This window comes from Rhinoraja longicauda, chromosome 28, assembly GCF_053455715.1.
Source record: "Rhinoraja longicauda isolate Sanriku21f chromosome 28, sRhiLon1.1, whole genome shotgun sequence".
NCBI lineage: Eukaryota > Metazoa > Chordata > Chondrichthyes > Rajiformes > Arhynchobatidae > Rhinoraja > Rhinoraja longicauda.
The window spans coordinates 11,379,779-11,402,382 of record NC_135980.1 but is presented as its reverse complement, the minus strand read 5'-3'; the positions used below and the strand labels follow the sequence as shown (position 1 = coordinate 11,402,382).

At 42.2% G+C, this 22,604-nt stretch overlaps 1 protein-coding gene across 1 annotated transcript in view; it reads right to left on the bottom strand.

The window, feature by feature from the left end:
• LOC144607190 (signal-transducing adaptor protein 1-like) overlaps positions 1–22,369 on the bottom strand; it is a 28,099-nt gene extending 5,730 nt beyond the window's left edge. Inside the window, exons 1-9 of the mRNA XM_078423867.1 lie at positions 22,231–22,369; positions 13,436–13,507; positions 12,747–12,872; positions 10,597–10,653; positions 8,842–9,020; positions 7,693–7,824; positions 5,994–6,063; positions 4,564–4,666; positions 214–306 (exon numbers count right to left, since the gene is read on the bottom strand). Coding sequence (XP_078279993.1) covers positions 214–306; positions 4,564–4,666; positions 5,994–6,063; positions 7,693–7,824; positions 8,842–9,020; positions 10,597–10,653; positions 12,747–12,872; positions 13,436–13,507; positions 22,231–22,320 — 922 coding nt within the window. The 5' untranslated portion in view covers positions 22,321–22,369. The remainder of the gene's footprint in view (positions 1–213; positions 307–4,563; positions 4,667–5,993; positions 6,064–7,692; positions 7,825–8,841; positions 9,021–10,596; positions 10,654–12,746; positions 12,873–13,435; positions 13,508–22,230) is intronic.
• Positions 22,370–22,604: the final 235 nt, after the last annotated feature.

The window sequence follows — 22,604 nt, the reverse complement described above, 5'->3', positions numbered from 1 at the left end:
GGCTATGAGCTTTAGTCCTAGACTCCCACTGGTGGAAACATCCTCTCCACATCCACTCTATCCAAGCCTTTCTCTATTCTGTAAGTTTCAAGGAAGTCCCCTCTCATCTTTTTAAACTCCAGCGAGTGCAGGCCCAATGCCATCAAACCTTTGTCTTCTCAGAGGCAACACTGACCCATTATCAAAATAAACTAGTACAACTATTATGCTCACCTGGCTTAAGCAATGTCTTAGTTGCTGATCGTGTGAGTGTGTCCAGCTTCCGATGAATCAGTTCTCCACTTTCAGCATCTTCCTCCACAATACCTAAAAGGTAAGAGTAATGGAAATGAACACCAAAAAGCAGCTTTTAAGTGTTGTTTTATGCACAGTGAGCACATGAAGCATCTCAGTGTTACCAAGCTGGTCCCCAACTTGAATGCCCCTTTTCGACAGTAGGAAGTTTGGAAAAGATAGGGAAGCAAGCAATTGTAATCTAAACAAATACAATTAGATCAGCTGCCAGTTTACATGCAGTCAATTGAAAGTAAAATCACACTGTTTGTAAAGCTAATGGCCGATTTGATCAGTATTTTGTCAGTCAAGATTAAAGTCACCTCCCTTCTCACAAAGAAAAAAGCTAAAGGGAATAAAATATAGATAAAGATTAAAAGAAATGCACACACTCCATCATAAAGGTGCTCAACTCCGAAACCTCATATTCCTGGGCGTGCATATCTCTGAAGATCTGTCCTGGACCTAGTACATTGATGCCTTCCTAAAGGAAGTCCATCAACAGCTCCACTTCCTTAGAAGATTGAGGAGATTTGGCACGTCGACAAATACACTCTAGAACTTCTAAAGGTGGATAGGGGAGAACATATTAACTGCTTGCATCACAGCCTGGTTCAGCAACTCGAATGCTCAGGCACAAAGAAGATTGCAAAAAGTAGCGAATACCGTCCAGTCTATCAGGGGTACTGACCTCCCGACATCAAAGAAATCTGCAGGAACCACTGCCTCAAAAAGGCAGCCAGCATCATTAGGACCCACGTCATGTTGGCCACGCTTTCACTTTACTCTTACCATGGGGAAGAAGGTACAGGAGCCCGAAAACGAATGCCTGTGTTTTGTTGCAGCTTCTTCCCAAACAACCATCAGGCTGTTAAACATGACAACCTCCAACTCAGCTCTGAACTACATAGACATGGGGGAACCATTTTGTCTTTGCGCTATTATTGCTTGTTATATACTGAACTTTGTTTTTATCGTGTTTACAGAGTATTATATTTACATATCTCTTGTGCTGCTGCAAGTAAAAGTTCCATTGTTCCGTTTCGGGACACATGACAATAAAACACTCTTGACAATGAATATATCCTTTGCCGGTATTAGTTGAGGGAGGGGAGTTAACAGCAAACCAGGAACACTCCTTTCTCTTCAAAAAGATCCACCTAAAGTGTCTGCCTTGGATTATCAGACGAATATTCTAAACTCCATGGTTACCAAAAGCAGCAACCTGAACACTCCAAAATGTTGCACGCCCGCATTCCCTCTGTCCTACGTTGTATAGTCAGTCCAAGTCAACTGCAGTGGGATCGCAAGTTGTTTTGTACTACTGTGCTGCGAGCTAAATAACTCAACTCATTATTGTGTGCATTTACAGGGTTGTGAAAGAAAGCAGATACATTTCACCAAATGTTTATATGGGTACAGTAATTTTGAGCGTTAACACCCCAAGGTGCCACTATCACTTAGTTAAATACTAGTCAATACAGGCATGCCCTTAATTATAACTTGTTCATACTACTCAAAAACAAACATCGAGAAGTCAGATGACCCAAAACCCAGTATTTGCAGCAATATTTTCTAGAAATATTGAGAGGGGATCTTCATATCATATCATATCATATATATACAGCCGGAAACAGGCCTTTTCGGCCCTCCAAGTCCGTGCCGCCCAGTGATCCCCGTACATTAACACTATCCTACACCCACTAGGGACAATTTTTACATTTACCCAGCCAATTAACCTTATCGAAACATATAAGATTATTGAGGGGTTGGACACGTTAGAGGCAGGAAACATGTTCCCAATGTTGGGGGAGTCCAGAACCAGGGGCCACAGTTTAAGAATAAGGGGTAGGCCATTTAGAACGGAGATGAGGAAAAACTTTTGCACTCAGAGAGTTGTAAATCTGTGGAATTCTCTGCCTCAGAAGGCAGTGGAGGCCAATTCTCTGAAGAGAATTGAGAGAGTTAGATAGAGCTCTTAAGAATAGCGGAGTTAGGGGGTATGGGGAGAAGGCAGGAACGGGGTACTGATTGAGAATGATCAGCCATGATCACATTGAATGGTGGTGCTGGCTCGAAGGGCCAAATGGCCTACTCCTGCACCTATTGTCTATTGTCTATAAATACAAAGGAGGAGCAGGACTCTGACCTCAAACCTGGTCTGCCACTTAATAAGCTTGTGAGATGCAAATGTGAGTGCTCACAATCACGATGCCAGAGACAAAGTCATGGAAACAAGAAATGTTTATATACGAGTCTACAGAGCCAGGTGCCTCTCCAAACCGAGACACACCGAGACAAAGATAGTGCCTTCTCTTTATACAATACAACTTCGTTGAATCTCCCTCCCCTTTGCTGAATCCCCCTCCCCTTCGGGCTCCTTCCAATCAGAGCGCTGAGGTGCACAATCTTCTGTACCGCCCCGGGTACCCCCCAGATCATACATTGCATGTGCATGGTAATTAGCAGTTTCCCGATCAGGGGCGTATTTGCGATATTCATTTACCTCATTGAGCAAGCGCAGTAGTTATCCACATGACCCATAGTTATCCTCATGACCCATTTCAACCCTTTCCTGCCGCTTAGACACTCTCTTAAATTTACAGCTGTTTGTACAGCCTGTCTCTGTCCCTGTACCACATTATCAGTGCCCTAACGAACTCGGTGGTAGTTTAATCATCCTGTCCCTGATGGGGTGGTAGTTTAATCATCCTGTCCCTGACGGTTTAATCGTCCTGTCCCTGGTGGTTTAATCATCCTGTTTCTCACAATCCACCCTTTTTCTTTTGCTACGCATTCCCTGATTAAACCCCATTTTCAAACTCCTTTGTCTCCAACTGATGTAGCATTCTCCTCATTTCCCTACTCTGGGAATCCAGAACCTTCCCTGGTCGCATGATCATGATTATCTGCACCTCCCCTCTTGTCCCCATTGGCATTGCTACAGCCTGCATCCGACTTATGCTCCTAGTTATAAGCTCCCTAAGACAAGGTATACAACAGGGGATAAAGATCAGCCCAGCCAGTGCACATAAGATCACCTGTGCCACCGTTCTCCACCATGATCCTCCCAGGAGGGAATCCCACCATCCAATGCCCATAATTGAGTTCCACTTTTGTACCGGAACATGCGTTAAGTTCTGTTATACTGTTATATGTCCATTACTGCCTGTCCGTAATTGTCAATATTCAGGCAACAATTAGAGAGGTTGAATTTCCCACATACCCCTCCTTCTTCGGCTAGGAGGTAAACCAGGGCCAATCGATTTTGGTATATTGCTGTTCTCATCTGAATTTGCTGTTTTGCCAACATCTCTAGTGCGGCAGCCGTCCGATTAGTGATCACCTCCAATACAGCCTGTAAGCGTATTATTCGGTTTAGCATGTACACTGGGGTACGATATCCCCAGGAACCATCCTGAGCCGAGGTGGCTGGCCCATAATATGAAATGATTCGGGCCGGAGGCCACTCATCATCCTCCCAGGTTCCTATCTCCAACTCTCTTTTTTCCCTTTGTAGGTCATCAAACACTGGAGTGCCCAGCATTCGTCCTCCCCCGGCTGGCAACAAAAAGAATCCCGGCTGCACTAACCCAATAAAACACGTTCCACTCCATTTTCCTGGAAGTACTGAGTAGGCCTTATGTCCACAGATCCAGAGTAATCCCTCTGGAGCAGTTCCACTGACCGTGTCACTCTCCCAGAGGTCCCGTAAAACTGGTAACCCCTGATATGGGTTGTTCCCTGTGCAGTTCCAGACTCGGCTTTCGTTGCCCGTCTTATCTCTGACTGGGGCGATGTTTGTACAATTCTCCCAGTCCTGTCCCTGGTGGTTTAATCATCCTGTTTCTCACAAGATGGTGGTTGATCTGATTGCAACCTCCATTTCCGCATCGGCACCTATTCCCAATGTTCTTTTGTACTCCTTGTTCTTCAAAAATGTATCTATTTCCTCCTTAAAAATATTTAAAGACTCCGCCCCCATGACTCTTGGAGGAAAAGACTTTCAAAGACATTAGGGCCTCTGCCAGAATAAAAAAAGTTGTGTCATTTCTATCTTAAATGGGCACCTGCCTTGATGTCAAAGGGTGACCCCTAGTTCTAGATTCTCCCAATAGATTTCCTCCCTGCATCCACCGTCAGGAATTTAAAGGAGGAATAGTTCATACAGGGGGGGAGAAAGAAAGAGACTTTCCTCCTTTGGCACGCCAATTTTGAATCCTAGTCAATCAAATGAATTGTTGCAAAAATAACCAATACATCCATTAAGAATTAAAGGCCAAAACATACTCAGATTGATTTCATAGTCCGTAGGTATTTCCAAAGGCTTCAGCACTCCATTGGTTTGTTGAATAAAATAGTTGACGGTCTCCTGTCTACTGATGCACAAAACCTGGAAAATACCAGAACACAATTTGCATGATTGGTACAGTTGCAGTTTGCAGTACATTGTCACAAAGAGGTTGCGCATGTTATGATGTTGGATTTATATTGTAAGTTACATTACATTGTAAATGGCATCAGGAAGGTCACAAGCAGATATGGTTTAAGACATGGGTGCAAACCCACATAGAAAACAAGTATAATTTTTCTTTTCCCTCATGAACAGCTCCTCGTCAGGTAAAGCCTGAAATTTAAAAGTCTCACCTACGTTTTCAAACCCAACATATTTCTGTAATCTAACCCAGCCCCACAACCTTCCAAGATGCCTGCGTTATTCCAATTCTGGGCTCCAAATCATGCCAACGTTTCTTAATCGTTTCCTTAGAGGCCCTTGCCTGCAGCTGACAAGACCATAAGCTCGAAAATTCACTCCCGAGCCTTACAAGTTCCCTCTTGTGTTTAATAACTGCCCGATAACTAATTTGCTCATCTGCCCAAATATATTATCATGTGGCTCAGTACCAAGGTTTTCTAATGGTCCGCTAAAGCAGCTTGGCAGGTTTGCAATATAGTAGATTGCACAAATGTTCATTAGATATTGTTCACAATTTTAGAATGAAACAATGACGAATCACTTCATTTCTTCATTACACTGATATATTATGTGTGCATTGCAAAATACATGAGCTCTGGGGAGTGAAATCAGAAGGCATTACCTGTGATGGAGGGTAGGATGGTGGAGATGCAAGAAAGTATTTTTATTTGGCCATTGGGAAGGTTGAGAGTGACATAGAGACAATGCTGTGCAAAACTAGCACACACCCAGACTTTACTGTGATGGATTCAAGGATCAACACTGGGCCAGAATTGGTCAACAATACAATAGTGAACTTGAACAAAAATTACAAAAAACAAAGTTACTTTAACCAATGTTTCTGCTCTATGGATGGCTGTCTTCCTGGGCATAATTCCACAAGTTATTATTTTCTGACAGCTCGGTACTTATTCTCAGAGAGAGATTCTATGTGCCGTATCGCAAGATTACTCAGCCAAAGAGTGTTGTAGAATCTCCAAATCCCAATTTACCCAACCTGCAGATCATATTTTACTGGATGACAAATATGGCATTAAAGTGCCAGGTGACATGTTGTTCTTTTGTATTGCTGGTATTTTAAGGCCAAATGTAACATTGCTACTGCTGCCCTCATTTCAATCTGCAAACCCAGTCATCCTTCTGCTCTTTGATTCAGAACCATTTTGGAAGTCTCATCATCAGCTGAATCATATGGACTCAAAATGGCGGCACGAAGATAGTAATTATTTAAAAGCTTACTTACACCTTCATCAATGTCAATGATGTAACCACTGTCAACACATCGTATCCGGTAGTGCTTTACAATTGTCCTGCTGAAATGTAACACATTTATTAAATGGTATTTCTAACATTCTTTGACCATTATCCAATGTTCCCATTACATCGCTTGCAATGCTAATTAATATTTACTCAATTCCTTAACTCCCTCAGGTTTCCTTTCCCTTTGACATTATCTAATCGTTTGGTTTAACCTTTGATGAGTGCACAATTAAAATATTCATGGAATTGTTGCCTCCAGTATGTAGAATATTTGAAGTTTCCTTCAGTAGAGATGGTGAATAACATCATTTCCAATTTCACAGTGTAAAAGCAGTTGTGGCAGGTTTCATGTGTAAGAAGGAACAGCAGATGCTGGTTTACACCAAAGATAGATAAGAAATGCTAGAGTAACTCAGCGAGTCAGGCGGCATCTCTGGTAAAAAGGAATAAGTAGCGTTTGGGTCGAGACCCTTCTTTTCATGTTGGAAAGGGTTCAGTTACATTCTTTAGGTACATGAAGCAGGTGTTCACATTAGGGTTGAATAAGTACCCAATGCCCTCTTGAGCTCTGTAAAGGTAAGCCACATAATTTGCTTGCCTGACAGCAGACTCATGAAACAGACAAGCTATTTCAAGCTCCATCGTGGGAGGATATTATCATGTGGACAGAGGAAAAGATTCAAAGATGTTCCCAAAGCCCCCTTGAAAAATACAACATGCCCACTTATTCCCTGGTTCACAATTGTTCATTATGGAGGGATAGCATTTAAGACTGGGATCAGTTAAGAACTTCGTGCATCAGAAGCTGTTGTGGGAGCGCAGGGTCTCACAAACCACACACCAACCCACCCCTATCACATGTACAGTAAATTCCGAGGGACTCACATTGGCCTCATTCACAACAGAACCCACACAATCAAAACAGGAAACAAATCATCCACGGGACTGGCTTGACAGTAAGAAAACAAAATAAAGGGAACAAGAAAATTAGAACCTTGGTTTAGTTTAGAGATACAATGTGGAAACAGGCTCTTCAGCCCACTGAGTCTGTGTCGAATAGTGATCACCCTTACACCACTACTTGAAGTGTGGGAGGAAACCGGAGCAGTTTAAGGATAAGGGGGAAGTCTTTTAGGACTGAGATGAGAATGGTTTTTTTCACACAGAGAGTGGTGAATCTGTGGAATTCTCTGCCACAGAAGGTAGTTGAGGCCAGTTCATTGGCTATATTTAAGAGGGAGTTAGATGTGGCCCTTGTGGCTAAAGGGATCAGGGGGTATGGAGAGAAGGCAGGTATGGGATACTGAGTTGGATGATCAGCCATGATCATATTGAATGGCGGTGCAGGCTCGAAGGGCCGAATGGCCTACTCCTGCACCTCTTTTCTATGTTTCTATGTTTCTATCTGGAGGAAACCCAAAGGGAGAACATACAAACTCCGTATAGACAGCACCTGTAGTAAACATCAAACCCGGGTCCCTGGGGCTGCGTCACCCTAGTTGTTACACATGTTAATTGGTTTGTAGTTTGGAGCTGCTTATGGGGTATTATGCAGAAAATAGTTATCCTTTTTCTCCACACAACCTAGAAAGTGTTAACTGGTTGTTAACATACAACTGGTTGCAATTTGCTTTGGGTGGCCAGAGGATGCATTGATGCACTGATCATAATTCCTTCCTTACTTGTTGAATGCTTGTCGTGTTGAAACGGATAGGTCTCGGCCATCACTGCTGGGTCTCATTAACAGATTTCCAAATTCGATGTTTTTCGCCAGCAGGGACTCAGCTTCCATCCTTGAGACGTTATAGAAACAGCTGGAAGAAATGGAGACAAAAAAAATAGTTAAAAAGGATAGCGTTCAACTAAACATGAAAGTATTCTCTTGACTAAAGGTTGATGATTAACATTTAATGCCTCTATAACCACTACCTTAGTCAATGTAGAGGAGTTAACTTTTTCATAACAAGTAGGCCCAATACTGCCATTAAACAGAAGCCCAGAAGATTTTCGTACAAATACTTTGGAAGCACGATGCAATCTTGGGCTTCAAGTCCAGATAATCGAATTATGATGACAATCCCCAATTAGTCTAAACTAACATTCTCATCTTTGTGTCACACTATCATTGAACTCACCAAGATCAACTATTAGCTTTTGCAGATCAAACTAAAGGGGCACCATGGTTGAGCTGACAAGGACAGAATGCTGCTGATTTACATTGCTTTCCTTTAACGTATATAGGAGAATATAATGTTGGACTGGGATTCAATATTCTTCTTACAAGAGCATGCACAAGGTACATACTTGAAAACCGCTGAGGTGAGTGATTGAGCAAAGAGCAAAGAGCATGAAGGGAATCACAGGGCAGAAAGAAGTGAACATAGCAGAAGACGACGTAACAAACAAAAATGAGATGGACATGCATATCATATCATATCATATATATACAGCCGGAAACAGGCCTTTTCGGCCCACCAAGTCCGTGCCGCCCAGCGATCCCCGTACATTAACACTATCCTACACCCACTAGGGACAATTTTTACATTTACCCAGCCAATTAACCTACATACCTGTACGTCTTTGGAGTGTGGGAGGAAACCGAAGATCTCGGAGAAAACCCACGCAGGTCACAGGGAGAACGTACAAACTCCTTACAGTGCAGCACCCGTAGTCTGGATCGAACCCGAGTCTCCAGGGCGCTGCATTCGCTGTAAAGCAGCAACTTTACCGCTGCGCTACCGTGCCGCCCAGGGCTCAGAAGAAATTCATCCCTCCTTTCACCTTGCTCAACATCAACTAATCCCACTTCCTCTCAACACCTAGAAAGGCACCTGAGACAGTCGTTTTGCACATCATCGTAGTTTTGGTCACGCTCTGGAGTTGTTGATCGTGGTGGTGGCAGGGGTGGTGGAGAGGACGTCAACTTTCGCCGTCGCTTTATCTCCTGTTCAAGTACCTCCTGAAGTCTCCAAATCTGTCCAGGGAGGAGAATCAGGTTGGGAATCTCAAGCTATATAAAGAAAATTGTACAAGACATTGGTTAGGCCACATTTGTTGTACACGACATTGGTGAGGGCACATTTAGAGCAATGTGCTCAGTTTTGGTCATTATGTGAAGCTGGAAAGGGTGGAGATAAGATTTACGAGGATGTTGCCAGGACTCGAGGGCCTGAGCTATAGGGAGAGGTTGAACGGGCTAGGGCTTTAGTCCATGGAGTGCAGGAGGATAAGAGGCGATCTTGGAGGTGTACAATAAGAAAATAACTGGAGATGGCTGGTACAAATCAAAGGTATTTCTTCTCTCCCGAGATGCTGCCTGACCTGCTGAGTTACTCCAGCATTTTGTGAATAAATACCTTGGAGGTGTACAATATCATGAGAGAAATAGATAGGGTATATGCACAGACTGCTTTACCCAGAATAGGGGAAATCAAGAACCAGAAGACAAAGGTTTGAGGTGAGGGGGGAAAGATTTAATATGATCCTGGGGGCAACTTTTTTTTAAAAACACAAACAGTGGTAGGTATATGGAACGAGCTGCCGGTGGGGGTAGTTGAGGCAGGAACTATCGCAATGTTTAAGAAACATTTAGAAAGGTACACGGATAGGAAAGGTTGAGAGGGATAGGGGCCAAACACAGGCAGGTAGGACTTGGGACAGGTAGATGAGGCATGTTGGTCGGTGACGGCAAGTTGGGAAAAGGGGCCTGTTTCCATACTGTATGACTCCAATACACACCACAATATTCAGAACAAAACAACATGCTCAGTCACAACAGTTTAATGAATTGTATTTCCTTATTTAGAAATCTTACTGCAATTCAAACATTCAAGTTTAGAGCGAAGTGGGGGTGGGGGGTTGCATTACTCCTGTGACATTTATTACATATTGATTGAATGTATTATTTCATTTCAAAATGGCCGATCTCATGAGGAGAAATGGTCTGGAACTTTAAAAAATCCATACAATTGTTCAGTTGGCAAATCATCCCTTGTTAAAAAAAATTATTAGCATCTCTTCCATAACACTTCTCATTCATCTCATTCATATTCCCAGTTGAAGAAACAAGAAAGAAAACAAGATAAAATGTTTCTTCCGATTCCCGATGAATAAAATAACCACATTTTGCTTGTTCCATTTCCACCCACTGACGTAATATTCAGTCAGTGTATCAAGCCAAACTAAGTATTCATGTGGAGCAGGGAGAGGATCACCCAAAAGGGATTTCAGAATGGAAGATCTATCCTACAACATTTTCATTGGGAATTTCTTTAATCAGAAGGAATTCATTGCCGCAGAAGGCTGTGGAAGCCAAGCCAATGGATATTTTTAAGGCAGAGATAGATAGATTCTTGATTAGTACGGGTGTCAGGGGTTATGAGAAGCCAGGAGAATGGGGTTAGGAGGGAGAGATACATCAGCCATGATTGAATGATGGAGTAAAATTAATGGGCCGAATGGCCTAATTCTGCTCCTATCACTTATGAACATAAATTGTGCACCTGATTGGATAGAGCAATGTTTTTTTTCACCATTTATCTAAGATAACTAAAGCAAACAGTGAAGTGGCAATGGAACTGACTTACCTTTGTAACTGTGTGAATGAAGCTTTTCCATTGCTCTTGGCTCTCCAAACTATCTGCCTGTGGAGAAAAAAAAACACAAACTTAAATAACTCCCATTTCTGTTTGCATGTTTTCTCCATTACGAGATGGATTTCGTAGCTTGTTTCCAAATGTCGATTGCCCAGTTTCCAATGTCAAGAAAATCTTCCTCAAAGCACCTGAGCAGTTGTTCAAGGAAATGGCACCAGAGATTCCGCTACCTCCTCAGCCCGTTTTGACTTAGTGGGGTATATAGCACTCTGCAGTACTCTACTCTGCTGCAAATTTTGAAAAGATAAAAGAAATCGTCAACTGTTTTGAAGAAGAAGAATCTGCTGCAGTCAGGATCATCAGTGAAATCATGCAGAAAATGTTCCTCCACTGTCATCTTGTGTTTATTGCTTCCAATTTTGCAAACTTCCCACAAGCTATCACTTCCCTTGAGAAACGTGGCGAAACATTAGTGAATAACTTGCAGGTTTTCAACAAAGTAACTGACAATATTCATAAGGTTCCTGGCGATGTAGGTAAAGACATACAAGGAAAATGTGAGAGAATGATTTTAGGTAACAAAGATCTTGAAGAAATATAAAACATAGCTAAAGTTCTCAAAGGTAGTTGTTATGCACAAGATATCAACATGAATATAGAGCTGTAGTTTGTTTCCGGTATGCACCAGTGACCTCAGCTGGGGTAGAAAGAGGTTTTTCACAACTGAAGCATATTATGTCTGACAGACGGCATCATTTAACACAATAGACAATAGGTGCAGGAGTAGGCCATTCGGCCCTTCGAGCCAGGTAATTTGAAAAAAATGCTAGTAATTATGTGCAACCAGGCAATTTGATCATTTAATGTAGTGTACCTTTATATTATAATTTTTAACCATATTTTGGTGGTGGAAATACATGCCTTTTTTTTGTCAGTAAATGCCTTTATCGTGCCTTTTTTGTAATTTTATTATGCCGATTTGCCTGCCTATTTCAGAGATTTTTAGCATCTAAACATCCTGGCTCTTATGACAGTTAAATTATTCCCAATATCATCTCAAGGAAACTTCTGTCTGAATCCACTGAAACAGTCGGGACACAATATTACATTCAACAATTTCACATAACCAGCATTTCTTGTTTGTGTCAGAACTGGTTAGATCTGATCAAAGATCATCCACCAGTAACATTAGTTTTTCCCTCCACAGAAACTGCTCGATTTGTTGAATATTTCAGGCAACCAAGTTCTGTATTTATTTAGTGGTTCTAACATTTGATTTTTCTCTAAGCTGCTCTTATTCAGTCTGAAGAAGGGTCTCTACCCGAAACATTACCTATTCCTTCTCTCCCGAGATGCTGCCTGACCCGCTGAGTTACTCCAGCATTTTGTGTCTACCTTATTCATATCCATCTACTTACACATCCACCACGCAGGTCAGCTGTGATACCAAGCATTCAGTATCCTCCCTCAGATGCACTATCAATGCTTGTATCACTTGGACAAACATATTCTCCACCCTTTCTTCTCTTTCAGAACTGGAAAAGGTGACAAAACATGCACTTTAAAGCACTTCACCTGGATGGACTATTTGGGAGCCTGGATGACTCCCAGCTCAGGAGTAAGGAGTAGGTAGGAAAGTTAGAGGGCGTATGCCGCATCTCCTATAGTAACACACAAAAGTGCCGTGAGAGGGAACAATAGGTAGTCATGGAATAGTGAACAAAGGACCAGTTGAGGGAATGGTTACTTTGGGAATTAACCTTTGTTTCCCTCAATCCTACACCCTCTTTAATAGACAATAGACAATAGGTGCAGGAGGCGGCCATTCGGCCCTTCGAGCCACACCGCCATTCAATGTGATCATGGCTGATCATTCACAATCAGTACCCCGTTCCTGCCTTCTCCCCATACCCCCTGACTCCGCTATCCTTAAGAGCTCTATCTAGCTCTCTCTTGAATGCATTCAGAGAATTGGCCTCCACTGCCTTCTGAGGCAGAGAATTCCACAGATTCACAACTCTCTGACTTAAAAGTTTTTCCTCATCTCCGTTCTAAAAGATTCCATTCATACTAAGATTCACTTAGTATGTAAGCCATGAGGGCCAAAAGCATCTCAACTCAACACAAGGACAAAATGTTACCTTTAACTTTATGTCTCCAGATTTCAGCTTCAATGTCAAGATGTGTTGTAGGTTATTATTATAGATTTCATCATCTTCATCATCTTCCACAGACATGAAGTCTTCAAGATTGATTTTCTCAATATACTGAAAAATACAGGTTCATAATATAAATGAATATGCATAGAAGGTTTAAACTCTTTTGCCTTTATTTTAATAAACGGGGAATAAAAGCACAAAGTAAAGTCCTTGCTTCCTGAAGAGTGGTGGCAGGGTGGTGCAGCAGTGGAGTAAAAGTGTATATCAAGCAAATAGGAAAGAAATAGAATTTAGCTTTCCTGGCTTTGGTTTAATAATTGTTTTCAGATGGTTGCTTCAGGGTTAATAGAAAGTTCCAGAATTGAAGGAGCTGGCAGCCTCGGTAAGTGTTAATATTAAGAGGTAACAGAGTTCCAAGAATGTAAATACATTTCAGCATGGCAAAAAAATACAAGAAAATTATTCCTGAATCGGGCCATTTAGTGCAAGATACTCCTCCATTTTGGCAAAACCATACAAACTACTTACTTCCCCCCCCCCCCTGCTATCTCCCACCTACCTCACTCTGGCCACAAGAGTAAATAAAATCAAACCATGCAATAAGTTGTTTACTGAGGCTTCTACAAAATGGATGACGTGGGGTACTTGCTTACAGAAACACAGTGACATACCATTGGATCCCTGCTGGTCACCTGGAAGAATAACTCGTTCCCTCTGAGCACCGTCCAATACCTCTTGTATTTCTGCCAAAAGAAATTGCACATTAAGTGAGGAAATACAATCATCACATTATTTTCTCTCTTTCAGTTCCTCCCCCATTTCACCCTCCCCAGAACTCTTGGTCCTTCTGGCTGGTAAACAAGTGGTTTGGATCACTAGCATCGCCATGGAGACTGAATGGAATTCTCTGTTTGATCGAGTCCGTTGCTGTAACACAGGAAACCTCCCTGTGACTGCATGGGTTTTCCCCAGATGCTCTGGTTTCCTCCCACACTCCAAAGATGTACAGGTTTGTGGGTTAATTAGCAGGAAAAAATTGTCAATTGTTCCTAGTGTATAGGGTAGTGCTAGTGTACGGGATGATCGCTGGACTGCATGAACTCGGTGGGCCGAAGGGCCTGTTTCCATGCAGTATCTCTAAACCGAACTGGATTTGGATTAAGGAAGCCTGCGTTATAGCACAACTCTTTGTTTCGTCGGCTTGCCAGAAACACGAGTGAATAAATGAAAAAGATATTCCTTCCTGTACAATTACATCATCAGTCTTATAAATGAATCACCAGTGACTGTATTAGGGCCAATGCAAATGTCACACATGATCCCAAGCAGATAAACCAGCTCTATAATGTTTCAGCCATTGAGTTAATGATTCCTACTCAGTTACATTTTGCAACACAACAAATCAACCTCTTCTAGAATCTGGCAGATTGATCAAAACACAGTGAGGTTTATTTTTCAATTGCCATTTCCAATCGTGAGGATTAATTTGTTACTGATTACCGCTGAATTTGCATTTGGTCAGAAATAGGTTAATCTGCTTGTAATTTGAACCCAATGCAAATGTTATGGCTGTGTTAGTAAATAATATTCGCTCTTGCATGGCAAAAATCAATTGTATTAAGCTGGATTATTTTTCCTGGATACCTTGGCAGTGGCAATTTGCAACAGAAGGAGTTGGAAAAGAGGAATATATAAAATGGAGATTAAAGAATGTATAAAATGGAGATTAAAGAAGGAGTATCGGAAAATTCCATTGGCTGCATTATCTTGTCCCATAGCATGACTTGGATGCTGGAATGATTCAATTTGGCTTGCAGGAGGGGGAGTGGAGTTATACGTTTTATGCATCTTCTACCATAAGATATTCCACTCTGCTTCTAACTGGTGTCAGAGGGGAAAATCTGCACCAAAAAGATAAAGCTTACTCCCTCCAAATTCAAACCCCAACATGATCTCCCAAAGCCAGTAATCCAGAGAGGGGTTAAAGACATTGGATGCGCCTCTGGTACTTGACGTTCACTGCCAAGAATTATTATAAATTTCTTAACCTTCAAGCTTAGTACTCCACCACCCCGACCTGTACCAGTGTGTGTGAGGTTTTAAAAGGCTGATACCCAACTTGCAGCAAAACCCAGGGGGCATTCAGGCTTGGCCAACAAGTGGCCAGTTACATCCACACCACTAAAATGCCAGGTGATAAAACCAACTCCTACAAGTGAGAATCTAACTACTCGCCTCACCTCACTACAATCAATCAGTCCCCATCAATGATATCTTGAGGGCCACCGCTGACCCCCAAACTCAACTGGACCAACTAAATGAACATGGTGCTGGCTACAAAATTGGCAGCCTGTGGCAACTGACACCCCAAGGCCCACACCAGCATTTTTCCAAGACACTACTGTCAGGAGTGTGATGAAACACTCTCCACTTACCATCACCAGTATACCAAGACAGTAACGTGTACATCTACAAAGTGCACTGCAGTTGTTAAGCCTGGCTACCCCGACTGCACCTCCCAAACTTGTGACCTCCACCAGTTAGAAATACATTGGCACTAGGTGGATGGAAACACAACTATCTGCATGTTCCCCCACAAGTATTTCCTCATTTGGAAATATTGCTGGTCTTTTGTCACTACCAGGTGTAAATACTGGAACACCCAACCCAACTTGCTATGGAGGTGCTCTCCCCAGAAGAACTGCAGTGGTTCAAGAAAGCAAAACACCACTGCATTCTGTAGGACATTTAGCGACGAGGAAGAACAGTGGGTCTGGCTGCCAACACCCAGAAAAAGAATGGGGGGGGGGGGGTTTTAAGTAGTTTTTCCAGTCCATCCACCAGCACCAACTGACATGAAACCACATTGATTAAAGAGAGATTTATCAAGTTAAGCATCACACACACAAAGCATACTTGTCAGACAATGACTTGCAGATTCCATGCAGAGATAAGAAAAAAAATCACCTTTCCTAATATAACTCCATGACCAAAAATGTTGCAAATGCCCAGCATTATCTTTCACTGTAGGCAAAGACACGCACACAGACAGACACACTCCTCTGTTTTTTTGATCAACGGAGTTGAAATGTTAATGTTCTTGCTTTCACAACAGACACTTCCTATCCAGCTGAGTGTTCCAACAATTTTCTTTTATTCCTGATTTTCAGCATCAGAGTACTGTGCTTTGTTTCATCATGTGACCACTGATGGCGAACTGTTCACTGCAAACTTGCATTAATTTTTGTTTAAGTGTCTAAGTCTGCATTAGGTGCTGGTGGGTTCAAATCCAGCAAGGCTGGATGCATAGGAACTCTCCCTGTACATTGGCCTTCAACATGCCTCGGGTCTAATCTCATAACTGCTCCAACGAGACATTTCTCTCAAACCAGCCTTCCTGTTCCACAGAATAAAGTTGTAAATGCTGCATCAGTTGTCAATACAGTGCTCAAGAGATGCCTTTATACTATTCACGGGTCACCTCTGAACCTAATGGAGACCATTTCAAAATCAAGTTGTGCGTGACCTTTCTGTCCAGCACAGAGCAAAATAATTACTAACTTATGGGATGGCATGGTGGCGCAGCGACAGAGTTGCTGTCTTACAGACGCAGGGACCTGGGTTTGATTCTGACTATGGGTGCTGTCTGTACGGAGTTTGTACGTTCTCCCAGTGACCGCGTGGGTTTTCTCCAAGTGCTCCTGTTTCCTCCCAACTCTAAAGACGCACAGTTTTGTAGGTTAATTGGCTTCAGCAAAATTGTAAATTGTAAAAGCAGGATAGTGCTAGTGTGCGGGGACCCAGTGAGCTGAAGGGCCTGCTTCCGCTCTGTATCTCTAAACTAAACTTATCAGTTCAGTCTGATATGAATTCAGATTCCAGTGATGAAAGGCTAGTTTCTAGCATACTGGGACATTCAAAGGATCGGAGGAAAGAAAGAATAGGATTAAAAAAACATCTGCCATCTAAATGCAAATTGTTGTTTTGTATGTCGACATGGACAGACATGTTTTGGGAGTATATGTGCGATGCGTCAACGTATTATTCACATTGGCATCAGGAAGCAAGGTGCACTTACAGTAACTGAGTTGTTCCAATACTGCAAATATTCTCACTTCTGGCCAAATGCCAGGTGATGTCAAGAATCACGTCAATCCAGATAATTTTTACAGCACGTCTTCAAAATGATAAACAAGGAACCTTAGATGAGATTGATTTTTTGATTCCTGAAGGTTACGAGGAAGGGGATTAAAAATATTTGGAAAAAAAGAGAAATGGGGAATTTCATATAGACCTCAAAAGTTAAAATCAATAAGGAAAAAAAAAAAAAAAATCGATACAGTATTTTGACAAGACTGCTTCACTATTGTACAGTAATGGCACCAGGGTATTTTTTAACAAGAATGTAATCCTTCCTTTGCAGAAGTGGGGTGGGGTGATAGTCAGGAAGTTATGTGCACTTTGTCCAAAATCCTACTGTCCACCTTGTTTCTCAGTCAGAAAATATTGGTTTTGGTCATAGTCAAGGTGATTCAGACTGACATTCTGTTGCTGTGCCAAGGGAGCACTGCAAAAAACTAGAATCACCCAAGATGTTGGAAAACTGAGGTTATCTAGATTTGTGAGAAGAATACTTATTCTTAGTAATATTTTGGGACCTTTGGATTCATATCCTTCTATTGAAAACCATTTTCAATAGCATAGCCAGGTCATCATCCTGGCATTTAATGACAAGTTCCTGTTATGCACTGACTATCCCTCAGTCAGGTGAAAGGTTATTAAAAAAAAAGCTGATCTTTAAATGTAGAATTAGTCTGCATGTTCCCTTTGCTCATTCTGGCAGTCTCCAACCCAAAATATTAAGTTTCTCTTCACACAGAAACTGACTGACTGACTGACGAATGCTTGCAGCATTTTCTGTTTTTACTTGAAGTTTCTTGTGCGGCTTTAAATGTGCACTCTTGCCATGGGAGAGAAAAACAGACAAAAGTAGAGGGGTTTTTTGGAGGAGGAGGGTGTATCCTGTTAGAATTACAACAAAAGGGGAGACACATTGTGTTTTGTGGAAGTTTTCTCTGTCAGTAGAAATCTAGCAGAACTGGAACAAGAACTGGAACAATATAACCTCAAGAGCAATTATCAACCCCAAAGGAAGAATTCAAGCCTGGTTTAAAAACTCCTGCCCCAGTGCCATCTATCACCAAAATAAATTTGAAAAAAAATTAACTGGGGTTAAGTTCATTCCAGACCTGACTCAATTAAAATTTAATTGAGCCCGTGACCCAGGATTTTTGGCTTTTTACTCCCGAATTCTTGGTTTGCATTCAGATTGCAAAAACCACAACATTTATAACTCAAAACTAAAATCAGTACGCCAAGGCAAATCGAAAACTTAATCTTTTTTTTTTTTGCAATAAAATATTCCCAATCAATTTGTTTTAGTTTCTGACACATGTGTGGATTTACAGTAAAATAATGCAATGTAATTATAGCCTTGAACTAAACACTTTCTTTGAAGCAAGTCTGGTGACATGCCATTAATCTGGCACGTTACTTCTCTCCCTACACACCTGAAAGTGCTTGGAGCATTTTCGAATTTTACATCCCGATATTACTCACGTCTTTATATTACACACCTTAAATTCAGTGACACATTTTAGTGTCAAATTCCCGAACTTCACAGGAAATAAAAACATGGAGTGTTAAAAATAAAGATGTTGAAAATACATGAACAGTCAAACTAGGTTAATGTGACATAGATTGATGAATCATATCTTTAATTTGCAACCTTTGTCGAATTAATTAATACCAGCCATTGGACCACAAGTTGGTTTTAGGTACTTTGGGAAAGCATGCGAGGCAGAATTTTAATTACACTCCAACAACCATGTGTAGGTAAATGCAGGAGGTCAGAACTGGTTATGGTCATGGTTTGGACACAAGCAATCATAAGTGATAGGAGTAGAATTAGGCCATTCGGCCCATCAAGTCTACTCCGCAATCCAATCATGGATGATCTATCTCTCCTAACCCCATTCTCCTGCTTTCTCCCCATAATTATCAAGAGACATTTGGCACAAAATGGTGGAGTAACTCAGCGGGTCAGGCAGCATCTCAGGAGAGAAGGAATGGGTGATGTTTCGGGTCGAGACCCTTCTTCAGACTGATGTTAGGAGGGCGGGACAAAGGAAGGATATAGGTGGAGACAGGAAGATAGAGGGAGATCTGGGAAGGAGGAGGGGAAGAGAGGGACAGAGGAACTATCTAAAGTTGGAGAAGTCGATGTTCATACCACTGGGCTGCAAGCTGCCCAGGCAAAATATGAGGTGCTGTTCCTCCAATTTTCGGTGGGCCTCACTATGGCACTGGAGGAGGCCCATGACAGAAAGGTCAGACAGGGAATGGGAGGGGGAGTTGAAGTGCTTGGCCACCGGGAGATCAGTTTGGCCAACGCGGACCGAGCGCGCAGGTGTTGAGCGAAGCGATCGCCGAGCCTGCGCTTGGTTTCGCCGATGTAAATAAGTTGACATCTAGAGCAGCGGATGCAATAGATGAGGTTGGAGGAGGTGCAGGTGAACCTCTGTCTCACCTGGAAAAACTGTTTGGGTCCTTGGATGGTGTTGAGGGGGGAGGTAAAGGGACAGGTGTTGCATCTCGTGCGAGATCATCACTTCGTGACTTCCATCCAAGATAACCATTTTGAAAAGAATAGAGATTGCCAATGCTTGGTCGATGGATCAAATTCCTGGGGTTCCTTCCAATCCCTCCAGACAATGGTAACCTCCAGGATATTGGGAATGGAGGGTTTGGTAATGGCAAGGTTCTTGAAGGCAAGGGGAAGGGAAGACCCGTATCATATTAGGGATCGTAATGTCTAAAAATAATGAGGTGCATTAAGCTGTCAGCCCTGGTCTGAAAATTATTCAAATCCTCTTTTGGGACCAGATGCTGACAAGGGCCACCTCATCAGTGGAGAAGGTATAAATGAAGCTGTCTACTGGAGTTACCAGGAAAGACCTGATTTTATACGGTAGAATAAGCCCTTTGTTGAAACTGCCCAAACTGGTTAAGCATAGGATGCTTCCAAAGAATTTCTGCAGTGATGCTAATGGTCTGTGTGGTGATCTATGCATCACAGGTAACTGCCCTCAAACAAACCCAGTGCAGCAATCAGTCAACAACATGAAGCCCTCTCAAGTCATAGCCTATCCAAGAAATAAAGAAGATAAATTTAACTCAGCCAGTTATTGACCTGCTCTTCCTCAGAGTGATGGGGTGTGTAAGCAACATCATCAATAAACTGCACCAGCTCATCAATAATCTGGAAAATCATAACTATTGTTCTGTGCAATCATGTTAACCTCTGCCGTATGTATAAATGCCTGGTAACCAGTTAATATAATGGGCTGGATCATACTGATAGCCACCAGCTACTGTAGTGCACAAGTCAACCTGTGCTAGACTTCCATGTTTGCACTATGGAGTGCAGAACTCTTACTCTGTTACAGCATATATATATATACCTTCTAACATTCTGCTATATATATATATATAAATATATAGCAGAATGTTAGAAGGTAACCTGTTAGACTCCTACACTGCTATTGTACTTAGTTTAGTTTCTTCAGCATGAAAACAGGCCCTTCAGCCCACCAACTCCGTGCCGACCAGTGATCGATCACCCGTACACTAGTTCTATCTGACGCACTAGAGACAATTTGCAGAAGCCAATTAACCTACAAACCCAGATGTCTTTGAAGTGTGGGAGGAAACTGGAGCACCAGGAGAAAACCTACACGGTCACAGGGAGAACATGAAAACTCCGTACAAACAGCACCCGAGGCAAGTATTGAACCTGGTTCTGTGGCGGTGTGAGGCTGCGGCTCTACTGGGTGTGCCACTTTGCACTGCCCCTCAGCTGGACATCATAGACAGAAACAGTAGTTCAGTTTAGTTTATTGTCACGTGTACTGAGGTACAGTGAAAAGCTTTTTTTGCGTGCTAACCAGCCAGCATAAATACAACACATAACAATATGATCATCCACAATGTACTTCCCTTTACCAACCAGAGAGTTCAGTTTGGACCATGGCACGAATGTAATAAGTAACTGGAAATTCTTCCAAAATAAGGAGCATTGGCACAGGAAACCTAAATTTTGGGAGGATTATTGAGCCAGCAAAGAAAATAATTTCACAGGGCAGCAAAAGCAGCAAAGTTGCTGCCTTACAGCGCCAGAGACCCAGGTTCGATCCTGAGTGCAGGTACTGTCTGTAGGTAGGAAGTTTGTACATTCTCCCCGTGACCGCATGGGTTTTCTCCAGATGCTCTGGTTTCTCCCCCCACCCCCCACTCCAAAGAAGTACAGGTTTGTAGGTTAATTGGCTTCTGTAAATTGTGCTTAGTGTGTCGGATTGTGCTAGTGTACAGGGTGATGGCTGGTCGGCGCAGACTTGGTGGGCCAAAAGACCCGTTTCCACGCTGCATCTCAACGTCTAAAGGCGCAGGGGAAACATAACTGGAGATGGAACCAACATTGAAGTGGCAGAGAACCAGGGATCGACCGAAATGGGAGAGCAGGCATTTTTATTTAAAAAGTGCACAATACACAAATTTTAATAAAATTCAAAATAGAATGCTGTCACTGGAGATTGTCAACAATCGTGTTGTGTTGTAAAAATCAGAAATAAGGCAAAATGTAACGCACAGATACGAATGCAATATTTCAGTATTTAGTGCTGAAAACACAAGGATTGGCAAACACCAGGGGCGTTTGCCTTATTTTCTTTCTGAAATGTCGTGTTTATACATTTATCCCTGTTCCGATTAATTGCCCTTATTCCGCCCACCTATTTTTTCCTTTGTCGAACTTGTTAATTAATTGTTACTGTTCCTAACGATTCATTTATACCACTCCAATTTGCATCATTAGCAAATATAATTGTTGTGCATTGAATGTCTGAAACGGTGTCATTTACACAAATTATAAACATTAGAGCTTTCCTGAACAGAGCCCTGGGGCACACATTCAGTATTGATACAGCACTGCTGATCCAACCCTTTAGTTAATTATACCTATATATACCTGACCTGCTGAGTTACTCCAGCATTTTGTGAATAAATATAAATATATATATAGTCGCCATACATTAAATGTTTTTCCATATAACAAATAAATAAACGATAAAAGTTGTTATATGTGTGTGTGTGTTTTTATATAAACAATAATAGTGCAAAGTCAAAAATAATGTCCCCTCAAGTCTAGATGGTTCGGAGCCTATTTGGAGGTTGCAGTGTTTAATAAATAGCCTGATGGTTGACATCAATAAGCTATCAACTACTAAACGAGAGGGCAACCGAGTTACAGGTAGACTTTCAAAAGCACCTGTCAGCATTTTAATATAAAATCTAACGGAAAAATTCATTGCAAAAACAACGACAGCGAAATTGTAAGAAAAGTACTTACCTGGCTTTTATTCTCCATCTTTTCTAAGAAGCCGTCGTAGTAGCTCGGGACAAGGCAGGCGCTGGGCTTTGCTGGTCTCGTGGATGTCATACTGGTTGCGTTTGCAGGGAGCGGGTTATCTTCTCGAGTGACAGCTTGAGTGTGTTGCTCTCAGTGTCCTGCTCCAGGAAATGTGAAGGATATAAATGCTCATTGCAGTGCCCTGAGGGGCAAGGGAATGAATCAAGGTGGATCCCGCCCCCTCGCAGACAGCGACTGGATCTGGGGAACCTGTGCAGGTTGTTTCCAAATTCCTGAGTGTGTCTGTCCTCTGTTACCCGACGGCAGATGCACGTGAATAGTTCACAGCATTACGACATTGCCGAGTGGTTCTG